The following is a 23,725-nucleotide window of genomic DNA, read 5'->3' as shown; positions in this document are numbered from 1 at the left end:
AGGACGTGAATGAGCCTTCGTGCGCCGAGCAGGAATCACTGAGAACCTGTCAGGGGCAGTCAGCTCAACATGGTCTGTGGTTTCCATGAATTGTTTCTGTTTTTGCTTTCCATCAGAAGAGTGAAAGGGGTCCCCGCAGCTAGAAGTAGCGAGCATAGCTCCTATTTTTTGCTTTTTTTGTGTTCCTTTTTCCTGCCTCTCAAGTAAGCTCCACACATGACAGGCAGGCGGCATTGATGGATGGCGTGGTTACATTTTCTCTTTTGGCAATCAATGAGCACCTTCCACTCTCTGCTCTTCTTTCTCTGTCTTGTGCATCGCCATGGAGGTGGGGGACATTTGATCTTGCTTTTTTCTCTTTTTTTAATTTAGAGCAGCAGGTGCAGCACCACACATTTTTGAAATGTTGAACTTGCCGCAGAATTTCACGTTGCCTTTGCTGCATGGAGGCGCATCTGCAACCATGTTAAAAACAATTAAAAAAAAAAAATTTAAGATGAAGAAATGTGGCGCATGCTTGAGTGAAATCCGTCTAATTTCTGCTCCGAATTAGGGAGCACACCCTGACAGTTGTGTTTGTAATGAATAATATAATTTAGTGTTTGTCTCACTCTACACCCTCAAGGAATTGACGCTTGAGAACACATTTCAGACCTGTTATGTTTGTGTAGCGCAGTGATTTTTCTGTCAACTATCTCAGTTGGTCTGTTTGGTAATAAATTATGTCGTGCTTGCCGAGCCCGTGTACTTGCCAGGGATTAGTCTGAAAACCTGCCAGGAATATACATTTGCTTTTCCTATTTTCAGCTGGTCCTGTGCACATTTGTAACGATTGTAAAGTCTGCACCTGTGCTAGAATGGACCAAATGCAATTTTAAAATCACATTAGCATTTCAATCTAATGTGCATTTCTTTATTTAAGAAGAACAAGTGAGAGAGCATCACCACCCAAGTCTGTTTTAGAAGAAGATCTGTGTTTGGGCGAATTAATTTCTTTCCACCTTCTTGCTTTGATATCTGGGGGACCATTATCTGCTTGCTCCGAGGTAAAACGGCCAATCTTCCTTTGTCTTAGATGAGAATCAGAGTCAGAGAATCTTTACTGAAGGGAAAATTCTGATTTTTTCCTGTGGCATTTGCCATATAGTGTACTATCTATGGTCTTTGCCTTTGCTAGTGATTTAGGACAATAATGACATTTTTTTTATTGCCTTGTGGTGAAGAAAAGTTGAAATCCAGAAGAGGCAGAGGCAGCATGCAAAGAGGAAATGAAAAAGAAGAAGTGAGGAGGAGGAGTGGCTCTTTTTCTAAATTGGAAAAAAAAAAGAAAGATACCTTTTGAAAAAAGGGAAAAAATGGTGCAGTAAAGAAAGCATTGGCACACGGACTACACCGCTTCATTCTATTTATAGAACCAGCAGCAGCTCCCCTGCCATTCCTTGAGAATCATTATCATTTTCTCTCAGTTTTGAATTAATACTTGAGAACTGGTAGACCTTATGCCTCTGTAATGGACTGCTCCGTCTTATCGCCCAGTGCCCTCATGAGAGACGGTCCGACTGAAGGGGAGGGAAATGGAAATGACTCCAAAGCTGAAAGGCATGCACCGGTCAGAATCACAAAACACAAATCGCTGCACCTGTCAAGGAACCAGTGTTATATCTGCCTTGTTTTGATACTCTTGCGGCTTCAAGCCCTTCTAGTCTGTCCAGAACCTTGATTGCCTGTTTCCATTCCTAAGATAACTTTTTTTTCAGCTCATGTATTGCCATCTTGCGGCTACCTTTTTTCCCTTTTCTTTTTCAATTGATCTGACAAGTCAGATTGTGCAAGCAGATCAATAGAAGTCATACTAACTACATGCGAGTAATCTGCAGTAGATCAGCTTGTCTAACGTTATGTCAGCAGTTGGTTATTCTGGAGTTTGTCTTCAAGTCTATTAGTATCGCTTTGATCAGCTTTATTTTTATTTTTTATTTTTTTAAGTTCCTATAAATCCCCTCCTGAACCGCAGCCACAGTGAAAGGAAATTAAATCAATACGGCTCTCTACATCTGTGGGGAAAATGTGGAGATTGAAAGCTAATGGGATGTAAACAGAAGCCTTAATTGAGTGCAAATGTGTGGATTCAGTGAACATTAATGGGAATCAAAACAATGGGGCTGAATCCATAAGCCTGTAAGTATGTGCATGTGTCAAAGTGTCTGAAAAGTTGAATGTTTTTCTGTTTTTTTCCAGTCAGCATTTAGAGTTTGATTTGATTTGCATATTTAAGCACTGTTGGTTTTTAATAAGGGGGGGGGGGAGACCTTTATAAAGCAGCTCTAGCCAAGACCAATATTAAAAGACATGCGCACACACACACACACACACACACACACACACACACACACACACACAGAAATGTGTATATTTAATTTTATTCAGTATTATACAGCCACCTGAACATAAGCACATAATGCCACGGGCATTTGTGAACAACAGTGAGATAAGGTACATGAAATGTTTCATTTTTGGTGCTTACTGGTTAAATCGGGTATTAAAAATAAAATTTTTAATATTTATATTTAAATGTATGAATTTTTGAGCAAACTGGATGAACATCAAGTCTCATATTCATGTTTTAGCCACAGCTTTTGAACATAATAAACATCTGATCTATTTCCAAAAATTCATTAAAAATTACTTTTAAATAATTGTTTCTTTAGATAGATAGATAGATAGATAGATAGATAGATAGATAGATAGATAGATAGATAGATAGATAGATAGAGAACTTGGCTGCAGTTCAGGGCCAAACATAAAAGCCTATTTAGTAATGTACTTCATCACCAGTGGGCATGTGCAAATTACTACAGCAACATAATGCATGCAGTACATAATACAGGTTTACATAAAGTTACGTGAAAAAGAGCATTTTCACACTCATTCACACGAGGATTCAATAACTTGCAAGCACCCTTTTAGCAGCAGCAACTTAAGTAGTCAGTTTCTGATTGATCAGTTCCTCACATCATTATGATATATCACAATAGCAAATATCCTCACCATATTATCATTTATTTTAGCGGATTGAAACACACATAGGACGAGACACATACAGGCTGACACTGTGTAATTTATGGCAATTAACTGTCATGCCTTTTGTGCTTAAGGGGAAAGTTAAAAATTTTCAAAGCATAGGTAAGGGCTAGAGCGCTCTCTGTAATTACCGCAGAGAGACAACGGACCCTATTTACCTGCAAACTAATGGTGATGGAAACTTGCACGCCATAATTGCGGCTCATCCAGCCTCTAAGTAATTACTTAATTGGTATTGTTCCCTCACATGCACACTGACTCAATGCTGTCACACCTTCATTCATTCGATCCCTGTCTCCCTCCGCTAATGGTGCACTTCTTTCTGTATGGTACGGTCACTAATTGTGATGCAGACGCGATCGCTTGTCTTTGTGCCCTGTTAATCTGATAATTGAGGATAAAATGTACCCTCCTTCACTCGCCCCTCACCAGCAAATCTAGCTTTGCTGTTTGTGTTTCAGAGGGGTTGCATTATATCAGAAAGCACAAAAGGAATTAAAGTTTGTGTGATACCTGAACTAAGTCAGCCAGGAGTTTGCCTGTTTGCTGCACATTATTGAAAGAGAAGATAGAAAAATCGTGGCAATTCAAGGTCCCTTTATAAAGAGATGGCAAAAAAAATAAAAAATTGCAGAACATCATGATAGAAATTCTTTAAAGGAATCAGGCAGACAGTCAGAACACAACTGTACTTACAAAATGCCTATAAAACCTACGATAATGTTTCTTCTGCTAATAGAAACATGTGTCTGCTGCTTCTTAATAGCAGTCTTTTAGTTCTGACCCTGGGAGCTGCTTCGAAAGTAAATATGGTTAATGAGCATCTCACCGTCATCAGCTTACAAAAGAAATTTGTTTTTGTTGTGCAGCTTGGATCGTGCAGATTGGTGACTCGCACAGATGCCTATAGGCGGTCTTAATTGGCAGATGAAATGGAACATTATACAGTCGTGTTAAAGGACTACATAGTTGTGGTCACACTTGGAGGAAAATGAGAGAATGTGTTTTCTTTGCATGGCACATACTCTCCTTATTTGGTAAATCTGCATACAGAACCTATATATAGCTGATAGTGAAGATGCATCACATGAGATCACATTAGAGACCCTGTGATCTGTTATTGGTACAGTATTGAGAACAGCTCTTTGAAAAGTGTGAACAGTTCTCAGAGACAAGAACCCAAATGATCTTTATTTACAGACTAGCGTTCATGCATGGGAGGACTTTAGATGAAGCAAATGGTGCATGAAAGCAAAAGGTAAGGTCTGTAAAATGAGCTAACAGTCAGAACAAATGATACAAGCAAGGAAAATACGGGAAAAAGAAACCCAAGGCTGGTCCAACTGCTTGGCTGTGGGAGGTAACAACAAAAGAGGAGTCTGTCAAGTATACCATATACTGCATCATATTGATGCTGATTGCTCAGATGTGGAGCAGAAAGGTGGAAAAATAGAACAAAGGGTGAAGGGGAACATACCAATCCTCAACAGCAGCAGGAACACTTTGCTATTTGAAAATCTGTTAGTTATAAACAGAACTAGCAAATGTCTAATATCCCAAACCTCATGTGGTTCTTCTTCCGACACAGATGGGGCTCCAGCGCTGGTGGGAGCAGGAGATCCCAGTGGATGGAACAATCAACAAAGGAGAGCTCATGACGCATAACCTGACTGAGCTGATAAAGCCCGAGTCTTACGAGGTGCGCCTCACGCCCATCACGCGTTTCGGCGAGGGGGACTCCGCCATCCGTATCGTCACCTACAGTGGTAAGCGCTACATACTTTTTCCATTGTTTCAGTGTTTTGACAGCCAGCAAACAGATAAAAACAAGGTAAAGGAGACAAGAGATTTTAACTCCCGCTGAAGTTTGTGCTTACGGCGTACGTTCATCACTAATGATGATATCAAAAGTTCGCCGTAGCATCAGCAGTCATTACAAGGATCCGATGATGAGTTATTTTGCATAAGACGTACGAGGAAAGAGCGAGTGGAAAAAAAAAAGGGAACTGATTGAAGTAATTTGAATTGCATGTAACACATTCAGTCATCTGTAGACAGCTCGAATTCAGCCGGCTTTGCTTCTTTTCTCCTTTGAGCCAAATGGATGCTGATCAACTGACTAATCCCTTCTTAGTGACCTTCATTGCTTGAGTCAGCTCTCCCCTGTACCGGGGCAAAGGCTGACTTGTTGTGTCTGTGCTTGAGAGATCATCATGACATTGAAGCTTCAGATGACTCAAGCATGTAGCCCGGGTAACAAGACCAAACAGAGCTGGTCAGAGATGAGTCATGCTTTGCTGCCTTCGCTCGGTTCCCCCCTCCCAAAACAATGCAATTTTCTGTCTTTTGTCTTTGTCGGAGGATCTGATTAGTCCCCCGGATTGTTTCTCATATAATAAATGGCTTTTCAATTTCACATTGTAAATATTTTGAAAGGTTCTTGCCCTCACCATGCCTGACATGGACCCTGACATGAAAAGCATAAAAATCTTACTGTACATTTGCCCAGACTCGGTGGCCAGATAGAACAGTAATAATTTTATTTGATTTATTTTATATAGACTACAGTAATAAAAGTAATAATAATTATGTAGCAATTTTCTAAAACAAGCCACAAAATGTTTTACAAATACTCAGATTTTATAGAGAAAACTGCAATAATTACCCTTTTTTGGAAGAGCTCGGCAGCACTGGTAATGATTTAATACGCAACAGGGAAACACACAACAAAACAAAACCAGTCGCAGGGAGGGACGCCGTCTGCCCAGAGCGTGCCGGGTTCCAAAGGAAGTGGAGGCAGTTTGTAACAACAAGCAGAGCGCAGATCGGTGCAGCCAGTAATTGCAGATCGCTACAGTGCTAACGTTGCTCCAGAGAAAGCGTGAAGTTACCTGAGGGACAGCAAGGGAAAAAAGCAAGAGCTACAGGAGAGAGAGAGAGAAAAAGGTTGAAAAATTGTAACTAAATAAATAAATACATCTAGTCATACTGACCTCGTCCTCCCTGGGGCCCCTTGTTCTGAGTCCAGGTTGAATTTGTTATAAAAACCCAACTGGCAGAGTTTTTTTCAAAGGTTTCCAAGGATGTCACACTGACTGAAATGGCCACCTTTTACTGCCACCACTAAAATGCATCTAGGATTTATTTCTGATGCATCAAAATGTAGATGAGAGTTGCACTCGAGAATTTTTAAAACAGGAGCAGTAACATCTGGATCGCCGACCCGTTGATTATTGCTGTTTTTTTTAAATCTTCTATTTACATTTCTGATTCAGATGAAACAAAATCGTCACTCGTTGTTATCTCCAGACTGAAAAGGACTCAAAATAGACTTTGTATTTCAAAATTCTCCTAAGTATATCTCATCTATAGAGCTCAAGGTTGTTCATTTTGACCTTATAGCCTTGCGACGGTTCTCAGGTGGGCATCTCAGACAGTAGCCTTGGATTTAAGGAGATAAAGCAATAATAACAAATGAGGTTAAACTGAGGTTGAATCAGAAGAGTCTCTCTGATAAAAGTACAGCAGCCAAAAATAGCAGCCAGAAGGACATCACAAGGATTTTGTGTACTGCGACCACTGAGAATACATCAAAACACACTGTATTTCTTTACAGAACGAAATAGCAGGTTGCAAACAGAGATAGATTCTCCAGCTTGTGGGATGGCATGCTGGCAAAAACAATACAAAGACTACAGTAGTATCCACAGTTGGCCCAGTAGTACCAGTGAACAGATGCACAGGTACTTGAGATGTACATCTTCAGAAACTAAGTGACTGACTGTTTTCTGTCTATCACTGACTGCCAAGTTCTTCCGGAGTGGTGCTGCTGCAGTTGTGAATAATTCAGTTTCACTGCAGCTCATCATGGCTTCTGCAAAGAGAATTGGGAAAAAGGAGAGAAATGAGAGAGGCAGATAAACTTTCTCCGCTGTTATTTTTGTAGTAGTTTGTGATACTGCGCGGTTCCCCCGGTCAACCTTGAATTGAATTCAGTGGAGTTGAATCCAAATGAATACAGTCGAAGCGAAGTGAGGGGAATTGAGGCTAATTAAGGCAGGGAGTAGCGCAGAAGGAGTGATGGAGGCAGCCAAGTTGGGACTGGGAAGAAAAGGGAGATACAGGGGAACAAATTAATAAAAGAAGAAGAAGGAGAAAAAAGATAGAAAGAGGAGAGCCAATGCTGACGTGCAAATCACCTGCCCAGCGAGAGGCTGGACTAATTATCACTCTAGGGCTGCTCTGTTCTCCCACACACAGCATAACGCCACGGTAGCAGGCTAATGTAGGGCTGAACCGTATCCACTCTGCTCTGAGACTGATGTGTGAAATACAGCCCAGGACCATCTCCATTATCACTTCAGTTTCATTCTCACTGGGGAACATGGACCTGTGGGGCATCTGTGTATGGGCTGTAGCACAAAGGCTTTATGGGTTTGAAAATTTACAGTGAATTGAAAAAAAAAAGTCATAAAAGTTCTTCTATTTATCGCTATGTAATCACTATGTTTAAGTCCTGTCCTGTCTTTGGTATATAAATCTAAGGTAGCATTTTCATGGCAGTCCTGCATTTGCTATTGTCCTGATTCAAAGACATGTCCAATATTTGACTGTTTGGGAAACTCCCAAAGGGTCCAAGCACAAATAAGGTTTACTAACCCAAATTAATCAATTTAATGACTTTTGCATTTTTATTAAATTTGTGGCAAGCAATGTTGCTTCATCATAAGGAGGCTGCGGGATTGAATAAACCTTTAGCCCTGGCTCTTCCAGTCTAAATTTGTGCATAGACTCAGCAGACACTTTGGTAATTGCATTCAATTATTCATTTATTTGAGTATTTGCATAAATGGGAAGTTGAACAGCAACCGATAAACGTATTTCATGTGTTTGCCTTGCACGGTGGGATAGTCTCTTCCTCCTTGTGACCCTAAAATGAAGAAAACCTACAGAAAAAACACGGCTTTGTCTGTTTGTTAGCTGTTAGCTTGAACATTTCTGCCCTGTGTTAAATTGCAACATAAGTCCTCCATTAGAGGAAGTTTTTTCCATCATTGCCCAAAAGGCCGAGCAATCATTCTGAACCACATAAAGTCGATGGTAGCAGCTTTTCTGTGACTTGGCACGAAAACACAAAAGCGGTTACAGTGTCCCCAGTTGCAAGATGAAGAATGGCTATGTCACCAAGCTCTGAAGATGCTCTTTTAAATTTTGCTGCAGTGACAAACTCAGCATCTGTTTGGTGTTCCTCATAACGCTCCCCTCCCACTATGTCTCTCTTCCTCTCTTGTTTCCTCCAATACACAGGATTTAATGTTTAAGCCTCCAGTCAACCCTCACAGTGTCACAGTAAAACACTGCTGCTGTTTCTTAATATTCCATTTTTATGCACCTTGCAGTGACATATACAACACCTCTCCTCAAGGCAAAACTCCCTAAATCTTATATTAAATTCAGTTTCTCACTGTAAGTGGGGTGTTTCTGTTTGACCAGCAGTGATTCAGTGGTAAAGCTGTCCCAGGTTCTGTCTCTTTGTGTTGCTGTGAAGCATGCTTTAACCTGAGCTGCTGTTTTGATACAGTATTTTGTACATGCTCAGTAGTCCTGCTTTATAAAGTACTTTCACTTAAAGGAATACATTTATTCAAGATCAATACAGCTTTCATATCTGTTCATTAAATATAAGCCAGCAGTCAGTGAGCTTGGATTAGAACAAAGACTGAACAGCTAGCCTTGTAGCAGTGACTCCCCAGAGTTTCTTTTTAGCCTGGCAACTGCTCAAAAGCCTTAAAGATCTCTGAGCTATAGAGGTTTTCACTCTTTTTGTTTTCTTTCTTTTTTAGTTGGTAAGAATTAAATGATATATGACATATTAATTATTGAGCTTTAGAGGTGCTGGTGTTTGGGATTCTTTACCTCCTGAAAGATTCAGACAGAGCTAGCTGATTCTTGCTGTTTCCATTTTTCGTGCTAATCTATGCTCACCAAGTGTGCAAGGCATGACTCATGGATTCCCCGTGCTCAGCTGGATGGTCCCTCCGTTTGACATTCCTTTGAAATCCACTCTTGTTTTTGGTAGAAGAGTTGGGACCAGCATATTTATGATTTGAACTGTTTTGATTGCTGCTGTAACATGTTGTGACATGACATGGCTTCAGCCAATACCTTTTGATTAGCCTTGTCTCATGCTTTCTTGCTTTGTGGTAGATCTTTGTTCTGTCTTCACTGAGATATTTGAATGCTAATCAATAAAATCAAATCAAATATCCTTTTGTCTTCTTTGTTCTGTCATTTATACTTCTTAGTTCTTTAGATTAAAGTGAATGCCAATCCATCAGTGCATATATGTATATGTGCGCTAATGAAAGAACAGCCTTGCACGGGGCTCAGCATGGCTCGGGTGTGTCCATGTGTGTTACTGCAGGACTTGTGCAGAGCAGTGCATCCTCAGTAGGCTTTTGTAAAAAAGGACACAATGGTGTGATGTCGCTCTTGTTATTTTGGTCACGGAGACACGAGGGAAAGATTGCTGAACTACATTTACCCACACTGTCATTATTCCAGCTGATGGTTGGGCAGCTGTGGAGCCAACACAGGGCCTTCTCAGAACATCATGGCACGCACCCATAACCCCTAAATATGATTGATGGGAATGTGGGAGTGTGTGGATTATATGAGGTCAGTGAAAAAAGAAAGGATAAAACCAGGCATGCCACTGTTGTCTATGAGGACACTTGGCTGGAGCCTTGGAATTGTCTGCTGCTTTGTAATGTAGCCGCAGGCCAGTGGGCAGGGAATCCTGCCAAGATGAAGTCAGTGATTGTATCCGGAACAGCCTCCATGGACCAATGTCCTTTGGCGGTCAATGAGCTCACTTTGTGTTTCAATCAAAATTAGGCAATTTGGATGGAAGGCATTCATGCATCAAGCATGCAGCTTGTTTTGTCCTCTCAGCTGGAAAAGTATAAACCAGGAGTCAGGCAGACATGCACCTAATATGTGCTCTAATAACAGAAGTTTGAAAGAAAAAAAAGAAAAGAAAAATCCGCTCTTCACTCCACTGTGTGATCACTGGGAGTTTTTATCTTGACAACTATCAAAATTACATTTCATCCTCAATCATTATTTGAGGCTTTTTAGCTATGGGGGGAAAAGCAGGGTGCTGCAGCATTAAGAAGAAAATCTGGGATATTTTTTAAAGCCTTTGCAGTGAGCTCGAGGGTTTTGCACATCTCTGCTTTAACGGCATAGCGCATTTGAAGAAGGGCAATTGAGGTCTGCTACTTGTTTTCAGGAGTTCAGACACAGTTACAGACAAGGCGGCAACGTTTCTTTAAAAAAAGTGCTTCATTTAAAACGCTCGAGTCAACAGCTGAGCTCTGTCGCAGTTTATTTTAATGCTTGTTTGTTTTCCCATATCCAATATAGTCATCTATACTGGAAGTAAAATTATCTGTTTTATGCAAGTGTGATCTGGAGAGAGTGTTTGCATGCAAAACAGTCGTAAAAGTAGCCTCTGGGCCTTCTCTGTGCACAGCTTGATTTCCTTAGTGTGTATGGAGACACTGCTTGAGCAGACACACTCTTTTGGATTGGATTAAGGCGTAGTGAGTCAGTTGAGGGAAGCTGCAGGTAAAAAAAAAAAATGCAGACAACGAAATACATTTTCATAACCACAGTATCGGAAGAAAGAGGGATTTGGGAGGGAGGGAGGGAGAGTTACAGGAAATGGGACATTGAGATGGAGAGAGCCGGCGAGCAGGAGGGGGCCTGAAAGAATAGAGTTTTGTCGGAAACCTCAGCATCCGTTTCGCAGGCTCGAGGCTGTAAGTTGTCATTTAAAACATTTTCTCTGCAACAGCCGGGATGATTTCCTCCCCCTCTGCAGTCTGTGCTGCTCTGTGCAGTCCACTGTAGATTCAGTGGGAAGCAGTGACTGTCGGGCAGCGAGTATTTTCACAGTCACATAAAAGATTCTTAAAGCGTTTTCAAGGAAGGTGTGCGCTGAAAATGCAATTTTAGTTGCTTCACGGCATGTGTCTTTGTCTATCTCCCCTTTTATCCCCGAGCAAACATACATTTCCACGAGTTACACAACAATAAACAGAAATCCCTCCTTTTTATGTAACTTGAGCTTTTAAAAACAGCAGTTTCATCAGCGCCACTGTACTTCGCCACTCTCACTACATGTTTTCCTTTGTAGGAATGATTTGTTATTACTCACTTTAATTGGTTGGATTAAAATCAATTCCCTCCATGAACAGCAAGGTTTCATAAATCACCCAGCAACATAGTTTTGTAGTAAAGCTGATGTATCGCATCTATTCAGCCGGTCAGCAATCGATCATGAAAATGCCCATGAATCTTCTTGACAGGTTAAATGGTATTTACTCTGCAAAAAGTGAAGTGCCGACTAACTGGCTCGCTGCAACTCTGTGTGATACCCTTGACCTTTATGTGTTTGCTGCGGCAGTAGCCTCTTAAATTATCAATGAGGGAAGCATTGAACTGTGGTTAGGTGGACAGAATGCAAAAGAAGTCCTCGGTGTATTTCCGTTAGCGTTTTCATAATGATGGGTTTGAAAAGACAGGATATAAGTTGCAGGAAACTGATTAGCAGACACACTTGTGATTATTACTCATTTTTGTGATTTATTGGCTCCTAAATGGAAGGATAAAATAGGCTTAGTGTTCTAAATGGAAGTCACCTTGGACAAGAACATCAGCAAAGCCAGTAAATGGCAGTAATGATAAGCAGTTGCGCTATAAGCTTATTAATGTGGTCAGGCTGGTCTTCCTAATCCCTCACTCTTTTACATTAGATAACAGACTGCGAATAAATGCTGTCACCTTTTCCACTTCAAATCCCAGACATCTCTCTTTGTGTCTGCTCAATAATCATTGTTCTGAGTGCGGGAGTTGATTGGTGCCGTCTGTTTCCTTCGTGTTTTTACAGTGAGAAGGCAAAAGTGCTTTACAGAGATGAAGCACAGATACTTTGCAAACAGTGTTCTGTTTCTGCGGTCACACACTCCAGAAAGAAACCTATTTCTCTGCTATATCTTTACATAATATGTTCCTTGTTGCTCACAAAAGGTTAATATATGCCTGTGTAATACTCTGCTACTTGCTGAATAGCAGAGCTCACAAGGCAGCCACACAGAGTCTGAAGGTGCAACAGGTTGACCTCTTTTACGTCGGCGTGTGCCTCCATGCACATTTTCTCTTAAAGTGTTTCATGTAATGACAGGCTGCTAAGATTTTTTGTACTAACGATTATCCCTGGCCTTTCTCTTCCACAGCTCCCATCAACCCTCACCTGAGTAAGTAATGTGCACCTCACTTAGCATGTCTCATCAGACAGAGTGCTCCTTCTGACACAACACCGGCTGTGAAAACAGTGGGGATACTCCAAGTAACTGTCTCGTCTATAGAGAGCCGACTTAAATAATCAGTATTGAACTGGAAGATGTTTTTAAACGACTCTAAAACAGGAGTAAATGAGCAATGATTGAGCAAGGCTTGCCTTTAGAAAAGGGTAGGCTTGCGTCAGGATATTTGACATTGTGCATTTTGGACACGGCGTTTGCATGAGATGTTGGATGTCGTTTGGTGTATCTGTGTGTGTGTGTGGGTGTGTGTGTTTCTGGGCGCATGAGTTTATTTGCACCTTCTGTGCTCTGTGAGCATTAATTATGCATGCATTTGTGCCATAGCTGTTTATATTCTTTAATGTTTAGCTTCATTTATGACTCATTGTTTCATTGTTGAAACTTTACAAATTCACATTATTCATGCCTTGAGAATCCAGACTTAATCATTGCTTGCTGTGCGGCAGTGTGCTGCCTTGTATCGTGGTTTATTTATTTTTATAGATATATATTTTGGTGGGTGTTCACAGAAACATTGCCAACATAATAGCAAACATCCTAATCACCAACATCATTATCCAAATCCCTCCAGGAAACTATCTTACCTGCATGCCTCCCCTTCCCCCCTGCCTCCTTCCTCTGCCTATCCTCCAAATCCTCCTATCTCTCTGAGGCGCACGAGGCGAAAACATTTAGTTTAGCTCACTGCGGATAGGGACGTTAATGTCTAGCACCAGGAGCTAGACCTCCATTTAAATCTGCATGCTCATGAGGAGAAGAGTCAAGAGTGCCTCAAACGCGGCCCCTTGCTGCACTTTTCCCTCTCCACCACCTCTTCTTCTCTCGCTCCAGCTCATTCTCTCGCTCTCTCTCTGCCTCGCAGCATCACTGCCCTCTTCCATCCCCCGGCCCATCCACCCACACCACACCTCTATGTCTGTGTTACCTCCATTACCTGAGTAAAAGCTGCAGATCCCGCTCCTCTCAAGGTCACCACTCCAAACTGCTCCCAGCTACGTTTTAATAAATCAATGAATATTTATCAGAGCACATGCCTGCGTCCTGAATCTAAATGCTGTGTTTTTTGCTATCTCTTTGAGGACACCGCTTAGCACCGCCAAGTCCTCTGGTCAGGTGCTTTTTGCATCGTTTGGTTTTTTTTTTCTCTCTTCTTTTTGACAGAGTCGATCCAGCCACTACCCCTTCATTAAATTGAGTGCATGGGGATTTGCACTCATCATCACAGTCTATTCACTTATACATTCCCTTTCATGTGACCAATAACAACGTCGTTCCACCCTCATTCAGTCATTCCACTTGTATTGAACTTGTTGTCACGGGTGGGGGGACTTAATATCTTCACCTGCACACCTACGACAGAGAAGATGGAAGCTGGTAGAAAAGGCGGTTGTCAGGTTTAAAGAAGTCTCACTGGTCAGAGGATATGAAACATTGGAGAACAATCACCCCATTTTTCTTTTAAACCTGTTAAAAAGGGGGGATGTCGGGGATTGTTCAAAATCACAAGAGGCTCACCTGATTCAGATAAAAGTTTTCTACTGTACCTGTGCCAAACCTCACAAAATTATGTTTTAACAGGAGATTTATATTAAGTTTGAAATTATTTACTGTGCTGTGGCTGCGTTTATTGAATGTCATCCATCATGCTTCGGTAGTGGGCTGTCTGATAGTCGCACACACAAACCGCCTTTGGGTGTTTCTTCAGTGGAGCACTCTGTCTTCATAGACTCTGGTTAAGTAGAAAACAGAACTGCATGTCGTAGTCAAGAAAAAAAGAAAAACACATTCAATGGCACCTCCCTCACAGTCAGTGAGAGGTCACATCTTAATATAGAAATTCTTTTCACCAGATTGCATGATGTAATTAGGACTCGGGTTGGTCTATGTATCCCCCCGAGACACATGCACACACGCACACATGCCGCAGGAAATCTCATAGATATACAGTAGGTGTCGCACTACTCAAGACATAGCAGTGTACTATAACTTCTCACTCTTCTGAAACGACGTGCTCTGTCATTCACCAGGAGAGTTCCACTGCAGCTTTGAGGAGGAGCCCATCTGCATGTTCACCCAGGACAAGAATGATGATTTTGACTGGACGCGACACAGTGCAGCCACCCGCGACACCAAGTATACACCCAACACTGGCCCTAGTGGTGATCACAGTGGCTCCAAGCAAGGTAAGGAGCTCAAACTTCCACCCTTGACATGTCCAAGCAGCGACTAGCCAATCATTGCTTATCCCTAGTAAAAGTATTGCATATTTGTTTTAGCTAGTGGCTGAGTCTACTTCTTTTTTTATTAATGGAGGAGATGATTCTCATTGTCTTACTTTGCTAATTTGATGGCCTGCCCTTGAGAGAGAAATTGATAAATAATTAACCTCTAAAGAAATATTCAAGGCGTGTAGTAATTGCAACTGGCAGGTTGAGTTGTCCCACATCACGCACATTCCATGATTTTTTTTCTTTGACAAAATACGTCATTGATTAAATGTCAGTGAAGCTGTCTTTAGTTGAAATGACCCATCAATTGGAGTTAAGGCAAGGCAAGTTTATTTATATAGCACAATTCAACAACAAGGTGATTCAAAGTGCTTTACAGAGACATTAGAAACAAAAACAAAAAAAATCATGATTTAAATTTGATTAAAACAAGCTAACTAACTACAGTAACTAACTAACAAACAAAACAGTATATAAAATCAAAAATCAAAACAGATAAAATCAGGACAGTGGATAAAATCAGTAGTTAAAATGTAAGTTTTGAAATTTAAGCTTAAGTGCGGATTTGGTGCTTTATTTAAATGAAGCTGAGAATAGGTGAGTCTTCAACCTGGATTTAAATAAACTGAGTGTTTCAGCTGATCTGAGGCTTTCTGGGAGTTTGTTCCAGATATATGGAGCATAAAAGCTGAATGCAGCTTCTCAGTGTCTGGTTCTGACTCTGGGAACTGATAAAAGACCAAAATGGTAAATGGCCTGTATTTGTATAGCGCTTTTCTAGTCCCTAAGGACCCCAAAGCGCTTTACATATCCAGTCATCCACCCATTCACACACTGGTGATGGCAAGCTACATTGTAGCCACAGCCACCCTGGGGCGCACTGACAGAGGCGAGGCTGCCGGACACTGGCGCCACCGGGCCCTCTGACCACCACCAGTAGGCAACAGGTGAAGTGTCTTGCCCAAGGACACAACGACCGAGACTGTCCAAGCCGGGGCTCGAACCGGCAACCTTCCGATTACAAGGCGAACTCCTAACTCTTGAGCCACGATCGCCCCAGATCCAGATGACCTGAGGGATCTGGAAGGTTCATACTGGGTCAGGAGGTCACTGATGTATTTTGGTCCTAAACCATTCAGAGCTTTATAGACCAGTCTATCCTCTGACGGACAGGCAGCCAGTGTAAAGACCTCAGAGCTGGATTGATGTGGTCCACTTTTTTGGTCTTAGTGAGGACTTGAGCAACAGAGTTCTGAATGAGCTGTAGATGTCTGACAGATTTTTTTAGGTAGACCTGTAAAGATGCTGTTACAGTAATCAAGCCTGCTAAAGATGAATGCATGGACTAGTTTTTCCAGGTCCTGTTGAGACATCAGATCTTTTATCCTTTATCCTTAAAAGGTTGAACTACTAGTCATCTTTAAGAATTGGAGCAAAAATGTATGTGTGGTTAAGTTTCCCGACCATATCATGGCATGTTTTATGCCCTATCTGTTTGTTCATTCAGAGGATGTAAGCAGAGGTATCCTTCATCTGATTGCATAGTCCCTTAGGTCACCGAGTCCTTCAGATTGCCCATTTTGTCTGGTTCAAAACCGAAATGATCCCAGTTAGGTGATTATGTATTCTTTTTCTCAAAATACTCTTCCATGATTGCATTTGCTGGAAATGGTTCATTGGGAGTGGGAGAACTCCGGAAATCGACACACGTGCGCACAATCCTTATTGCCAGTTGTTACACTCAGGGTGGCTGGTTGGAAGTTTTTAACACATCGCCCAAGCCAAGTGGTCTTTGTTATCTCCTGAAAAACACAAGGAAAAGATAATAATCACAATAAATGGATGAATCGGTGCATTTTAAAAGGCCCCAAATACATAAACTGTAAAACAGCGCGTCGCTGTTTTTAATGGCCTGTTGTTTAGCACAATCTGCCTGTGCGTTAGCCCTCCCTAGAGGTCAGACAAAATATCAATGAGGCGGTACATTGTATTGGCTTCCTTTTGCGATATAATATCAATGCAGTGGAAAGAAATATTGATAGTTTTATTAAAACATAAAATGCAGGCATTGTGACCCTGTCCCCACCAATTCAATTAGCAGAGTAATTATGTCATTACTCCTCCATATCAAGAGGGAGCAATGTGAACATAAGTGATCTAAGTTGCTTTGAAAAAGAAAAAAAATCGTAGGGAAAAAATGGTGGTAAGTTAACACCCTAGTAAATACATACATGCGTTTTTTGTTTTGTTTTTTGGGAGGGGTTGGGTCCATTCGGAGCATATTTTTTACCTTCAGTTATAGAGATGTGGTGATATATCATAGATGAGCTTACAATGTATATTGATCGCCACGTTGCTGTAATGCAATCGGGGTCATTATCATGTATGATAAGAGTGTCTTTGCCAAGAACTCATTGTTTCTCTTCTCTGAATAAATGTTACAGGCTACAATTACAGTGGACACTGTAGCAAAAACCTCTATGCATTGATAAAAATATTGCAGAGTATAACACAAATCGTGACCAACCTTAACATTCACTAACCAGTGGGCAAGTAATTTCATAATATTTCTCATCTTGTGATTTATATGTACGGCTGAGCAATGATATTGCAAAAATCTGTGGTAATAGTAAAAACCACAGCTGGTCTAGGCCTTAGTGATCATTCTTGCCAGCTGTCAGCGAGCCTCTGAAAAAAGTCTACCTGCTTGTTGTATTAGAAATTAGCATGTTGAATGCACACATTTAAATGGACACTGTTGTTTCTTATGTGCTCCATCCACAATGAATGAATCCACAAATGCCCCCAGGGGACAGTGAAGCAATGTGATTATCACATTATCGGTCAGTGCACGACACATAGCATTTTGATTATTTCATTTGCAAACACACAAAAACAAGTGTCACTTTTCAAAACGACTAAATAAGATGGGACAATTCAAAGAAGATGATTTCAGCTGTGCTCATTGTGTCACCAAATATTTGATGCTGCACAAACTAACAGTGAGGATCCTTGATCATCATTTATTTGCAAGATAATCTTCTAAATGAGCCTCGTCGCTGTTTCCATGGCACCCAAATTAGACTCTGCATAGTAAGTTTAGCATTCGCTCTTGAGAGCTGCATGTACAGGTATTGCATATTCAAGGAATAAATAAGAAAAATGGATATGCAAGAGTCTTTAGAGGATTTTTAATGAATCCTTTGATGGAAGTTGTCTGTGGTGAAATATACAGTTGGTGCCTATTATGGTGCTACGGTACCAGCAGCAGCAGCTGAGGCAGTAAATAATGCATTGGCTTTAATCACCTAATGGTTTCAAAATGTCCAGCATTTCATTAGCAGCCCCATTCATTTTTTTGTGCATAATTATCTAATATGAGATTCAGCTGAGGGAGATATTCCATTTGATTTTGGCTGGAGGGCTGTGGAGCGGCTCACAAGCTACCTTGCCTGTGCCTGTGGCTGGGCTGAGATTGGCTTCAGATAATTTGGCTCGCACGCAGAGGGCTGTCTGACTTATAGGCATCACTGCTGCTGTCCACCACTGTCAGACCAAGGGACCATAAATGTAACCTCACTGTATCTGTGCCAGGTTTTTTGCGACTAGTGAGCTCTGGCCCTTATCTTTATTATGGAAGGTGTCATTACCGCAATATTTACAGTGATAAAACAATTTGTCAGGGATTCAAAGAGAAATGTTTGTGACATTTCACAGTCAGGGACAGTGAAGTTGCTGATGGGGCCAACATAAGTATTCAGAGAAATATATAGAGATATAATTATATATATATAACTAAATATAAACAGCTTAAAATGGAAGAAGCAGCCTGACTGCTCATCTGCTTGTTACCTGTTAAAGTTCAGGGTCTGGCTGCTGGGCTGGGGTCAGCATTCACTCAGCCAATAAATGATGAGTTTGTTTAGTAAAGTCATGAAAACTGTGTTATTAGTTTAGTCACACTGTGTCAATAGTTTTGATTTAGATGCTCTATTATGTTCCTCTCATACAGATCTAACTCCCAGTATGTTACATATGGATCTTTGTATGCGTGCAATCATATTTAAAGTTTATTTGCCTGTTTTTTTTTTTTCAAACCTGCTGCATTAATCTCGTGAAGCCGGGTAGGTTTGATGGCTAAAATTAACCAAGCAAAGGTAGAAAGGGAGTAAAGGCAAAACGAATCAGCAAGTAATTAAAAAAAAACAAATTATGAGAAAGATGCAACAGCTGTGAAACCTGTGACTTAAGCCACTGCCACACTTCTAATAAGTCTTTTCTGCTTTTTTAAATTAGACCATCAGCTCTTGGCAGTTTGTATTACCACACCTATTGGTTTAAGATCTAATCCGAAGAACAGCCGTCTCTTCTGATAAAACGGGAGTATTTGACACGAGAGGATGAGAAGGCACTGAAAGATCAGACCACAGTTTATGAAAATGTAGAACCCCTTTTATTTTGTTCTCATAACTCTGGTGTCCGCATGTGTGTTTTTATCCATTTCAAGGTTTCTACATGTACATCGAGACGTCAAGACCGCGCAAGGAAGGAGACCAAGCACGGCTTATAAGTCCATTTTTCAACGTAGCACCTAAAAACCCTTATGGTATCACCAATCCACCTGCCTACTGCTTTGGCTTCTTCTACCACATGTATGGGAAACACATAGGTAAGAATGATTGCCTTCATTTAAAACCACTGCTTAATTTCTTAAACAATTCTACAGTCTATCACTGCTCCCCGTTTTTGCTTGATAAAGCAGCAAAACCAGCTTTGAGTGGATTTCAAGTTGTTTTGGCAGTTCTCTGCTGTATAAAGGAGTTGCTTTCTTATTCTCGTGGAACTAAGCACAGTCAGTAAGGCAACACCACATGAAATTTTATTTCTAAAAGAGTACGTCATCAAGCATCTGTCGGACATACCGCTGGCATTAATTATGATGAGGTTCTTGGTTTTGGTGTCCAGCAGATGTGTATTTCACTGGAGTTTTTTCTTTCTTTTTGTGAAGGACTTCTTGTTTGTGAGAGAGGAAACGCAGTAGTCACGGCCAAACAAAAAAGAAAGCAGCACTTTTTCCTCTAAGCAACAGAATTGCAGTCATTTCCTGAGAGTTTCTCCCAGTGGTGTGTTTGGTGTGGAGCTTTGCGCTTTCTTTCCAAAAAATTCTAAGTGTAGCTGTCAGATGTTTCAAGTAAAAGATGTCTCCTTTTTGCAACACACTCCTTCCAAAGGGGTGCGCACAGATTCTGGGTGTTAGCCCTCACATTCATCTCACAATGTAGATAACAACCCTGCATGGCCCATTTGAAGATGGCGGAGCGACTGAAGGAGCACTCTGTGGCTTACATCTGACTCTCTTCACCAGAGACCCAATCAGCCAACCGCAAGCACTCCTGCTTTGAATGTGTGCTGTTTGTACGCTCAGTGCATTTAGGAGTTTTGCTCTAGCACAAAAATAGCAGTTTATGCACTGTTGAAGCCCTCCAGGGTTTCTCTGTCCCAACCTAACTCCCTATCATCAGCTACTACACACCTTTATAAGGCGAAAAAGGTCACCAGTGGACGTGGGTCATCTTGTGTCTTTTTTAAGGCACCGGTACTAGTGTTGATGCAGAACCAGCTTTGCTTTTCATTGCATGACTTAATTCTTATTTTTGTGGAAAGAAGATCACGGTGGGCAGAATATGGAAATAGTCTATTCGCCCAGAAAATTCTTAATGGTCCAGTTTAGGAGCCAGAGCCATGTCAGTGAGAAACAGGCACTGTTAGCATATGAGCTGAAGTGATAAAGGAATAGGATTAAAAAACAATGAATCTAAATGACAGCAAGATCTGCAGTCATGTGAAAATGAGAGTTTTCAAAGCCATGTGAGCAGTCTGTGAAAAACTAAGAGCTCTCTGTGACTCGGTAGCTTGTAGAACCACTTTTAACAGCAATAACTTGAAGTAATCTTTCCTGTATGATGTTGTCAGTCTCTCACATCGTTGTGAAAGAATTGTAGCCCACTCTTTCTTTTTATAACATTGCTTCAATTCATTGTGATTCGTGGGTCAGTCCATTGATGGTAAGGTCAAATATCTCCACTTTGGTTCAATGGACTTGGTTCCAGAAGTCTTCTGAGGGCTTTTTTGTTTGTTTGTTGTTGTTGTTTTGTAGATGCTAATCTGTGAATCTATAGCCTGCAGCCATGTTATTTTGAGGAAAGAAGATGCTTTGTCCTGGCAGCCCTTCCAAACAAGCCGTACTTGTTTAGTCTTTTTCTAATTGTATTGTCATGAACTTTAGCGTTTATTGTGCTAAATGAGGCCTGTAGAGTGAGCATTGCACAGTCTGACCTTGTTGTGGATTCTCTTGGATATCAACTCCTGGGAAGATTGTGACATTTTGTTAACACTCACCTAAAAGCCTGAAAACTGCCGAAATGTTCATTTAATCAAATGCATTTGATTAGCAGCATCTTTCTGCGTTGTACTGCCTTGATTCCTGTGGAAAACAGTAAGGGTGTACTTGTTTTTCACAAGACTGCATAGAGTCCTGTGGAAAAAACATGTTTTCACATGATTGCACATGTACCAAAAACATGACAGAATTGTAGGCACAGTATCTCAGAGGAAACAGTCAGCGTACTTTGTGCTTCTAAAAATATTCATATTCAATATCAAATATAAAACTTTTTAACCACACAAGTTCTTCATGTGAGATAACTAAAACTGATGTCTTCGACTCATTATTTATGTGTTCTCATTTTGGTTTCAGGCCATTTAAGTGAAATTCTAGTGACACCAAACCAGAGGGAAATAACCCGCAGAGATAGGCAGCTAAAAAAATAGTATTTCACTGAAATATATTTTAGTACAGAAAAAAGGATATTTAAAAATAGATAAAGTATAGAAAGAAAAATCAATCAGTGACAGTAAAAACTGCCAAGAGAGGAATTTCAAGAGGAATTCAGCAAACTGTGAAACTGCTACAGGCCAGCAGCTCACCTCCCCTCTCTTTTTGACATTTATAGTCAGCATTTGACTTCAATTACTTCAGGATCCTAGAAAGACATTGATGGTCTCCACACTCCAACTTCTGCAGCTTCTTTTTTCACCTTTTAATAACCTGACTTGGCTCTTCAGCGTCACATATCTTACTCCAACTTCTATTTTGTTTCCTTTGAAGTCTGTTTTGTTATAAACTCTGAGACAGGGACCTGAGTGCAGGACTTTGTAAAGTTTGTAAGTAGTAATAAAACGCAACCCTTTATCAAGGCCTCAGTGACACAGGACTAGAGACCAGTCACTGGTCCCCCTGGTAACCGCTAGTGGTGGGCGGCTCAATCCAAATATCGATTGTATCGATACCAAGTCGGCATCGGTATCGGATCGATACTAGCCTGGTGAGATCGATTCTTTACTTTAAGTTCTGCTCTTGTTTGCGATGCTGTGCTTTCGGCAAAGACGAAACAGCCAGGTTGCCCGACTCGCCGCTCCTGTGTCAGCGCAGAGCAGGCACACTTTGCTCCCCCTTGTGTTTAAGTCTTGCGTTGTCACGTGACTTAGACGCTTTGGGGATTGTTAAGTTGTTTACATATTATATTTTCACCAGTTCTTTAGAATTTCAATTGTAATTTTTGTATTATAGTTTCTCAGCAGTACTTGTTTTAACTTATTTACTGATTTGTGTGCACTTTTTATTTAAGATTTTTCTTGAAAAAAAAAAACTTGATAACTAAACCACCACGACAGACCCGGTGGCATTTTCATGCTTCGCAACATCATTTATTCTTACAATAATCACACCGTTGCTATAACAGTACATTCATCAACTGCAGCTCTCCAGCTGCCAGCCGTACACATCACCACCAACAACAGCAACACAAGCAGAGCACAGGTTTTAAGCCAGCGAGGCGTGATTTTAGATGTGGTGCAGGTGAGTCCATATCACCTGCAGCGGCATCGCAGACCAGCCACAATAATAAAGCATTTTCTATTTAATTATAAACTTTGTCCTAATTATGTCTTGGGTTTCAACTATTTAATAATAAAAACACTTAAGGTCATGAAAATTAATTAAGATTTAGCAATTCAATGACGCATCCACCTTATTTATTAAAAAGTATCGCTATCAATATCGGCGATACTGACACGTATTTAATGGGAATCGGATCGATACCAAAATATGCAGTATTGCACACCACTAGTAACCACTGGTTACAAAGACAAAAATTCCCTGGATAAAATCAGTCACAAAGAACTGCACTGAAAATCTACTTGTGATTTTTGTAGCCATTAGCAGACAGCTGTGGTTACCAGCTACCGGTTTGCATGGAACACACTGACTTGTCTGCAAAATCCAACACTGACTGCTCTTTAGTCCTGCACGCCTGGGGCTTTAGCAGTTGATTTCACAGCGACTGCCAGCAATCTCCAGCAGCTAACCGCAACCAAACTGGGAGTACTCATTTCCCCCCGGCAGCTTGGGGTCTCCTTAAATGAACTCAAATTCAAGTGCTGACATCTACAATGAGCTCTCCTTGTTTAACCACTGTTAGACACAAATGTCATTGTGAATAGTTTCTTTCAATTTTTGTAAGCTCACGAATGGATATCAAAGGTAATTTTAATTGGAATGCTGTGTAAAATGTAAAAATGCAGATCTCATAAATCCATATTTTATTCATTCAGAGAGTATATAAAATGTTTAAACTGAGACATTTTACTGTTTCATGAAAAACATAGCCCATTTGGAATTTGATGGCAGCAACATATCGTAAAAAAGTTGGGACGGGGTCAACAAAAGGCTGGAAAAGTGAAAAGAAACAGCTTGAGCAACTTTTTGCAACTAGTTAGGTTAGGTAGCAACGCAACGCATCAGCAACATGTAAAAGTGTTTTAAAAAAGTGCATCTAAGAGAGGCATCGTTTCTCAGAAGTAAAGAGGGGCAGAAAGTTTCTTTCAGAATAATGTTCCTCAACATAAAATAGCAAAGATTTTAAATATCTCATACACAGTACATCATATCAGAAAAGATTCACT

General features: G+C 40.8%; 1 protein-coding gene across 5 annotated transcripts in view; it reads left to right on the top strand.

The window, feature by feature from the left end:
* LOC309688687 (MAM domain-containing glycosylphosphatidylinositol anchor protein 2) overlaps positions 1–23,725 on the top strand; it is a 201,327-nt gene that overhangs the window by 162,666 nt on the left and 14,936 nt on the right. For all 5 annotated transcript variants that reach the window (XM_082504586.1, XM_082504585.1, XM_082504584.1 and 2 more), the window contains exons 12-15: positions 4,670–4,847; positions 12,384–12,404; positions 14,501–14,656; positions 19,209–19,370. In XM_082504586.1, coding sequence (XP_082360712.1) covers positions 4,670–4,847; positions 12,384–12,404; positions 14,501–14,656; positions 19,209–19,370 — 517 coding nt within the window. The remainder of the gene's footprint in view (positions 1–4,669; positions 4,848–12,383; positions 12,405–14,500; positions 14,657–19,208; positions 19,371–23,725) is intronic.

Source organism: Aulonocara stuartgranti (genome assembly GCF_965226115.1).
Source record: "Aulonocara stuartgranti genome assembly, chromosome: 15".
NCBI lineage: Eukaryota > Metazoa > Chordata > Actinopteri > Cichliformes > Cichlidae > Aulonocara > Aulonocara stuartgranti.
The sequence above is the reverse complement of the archived record's forward strand: the minus strand, read 5'-3'. Positions and strand labels throughout refer to the sequence as shown.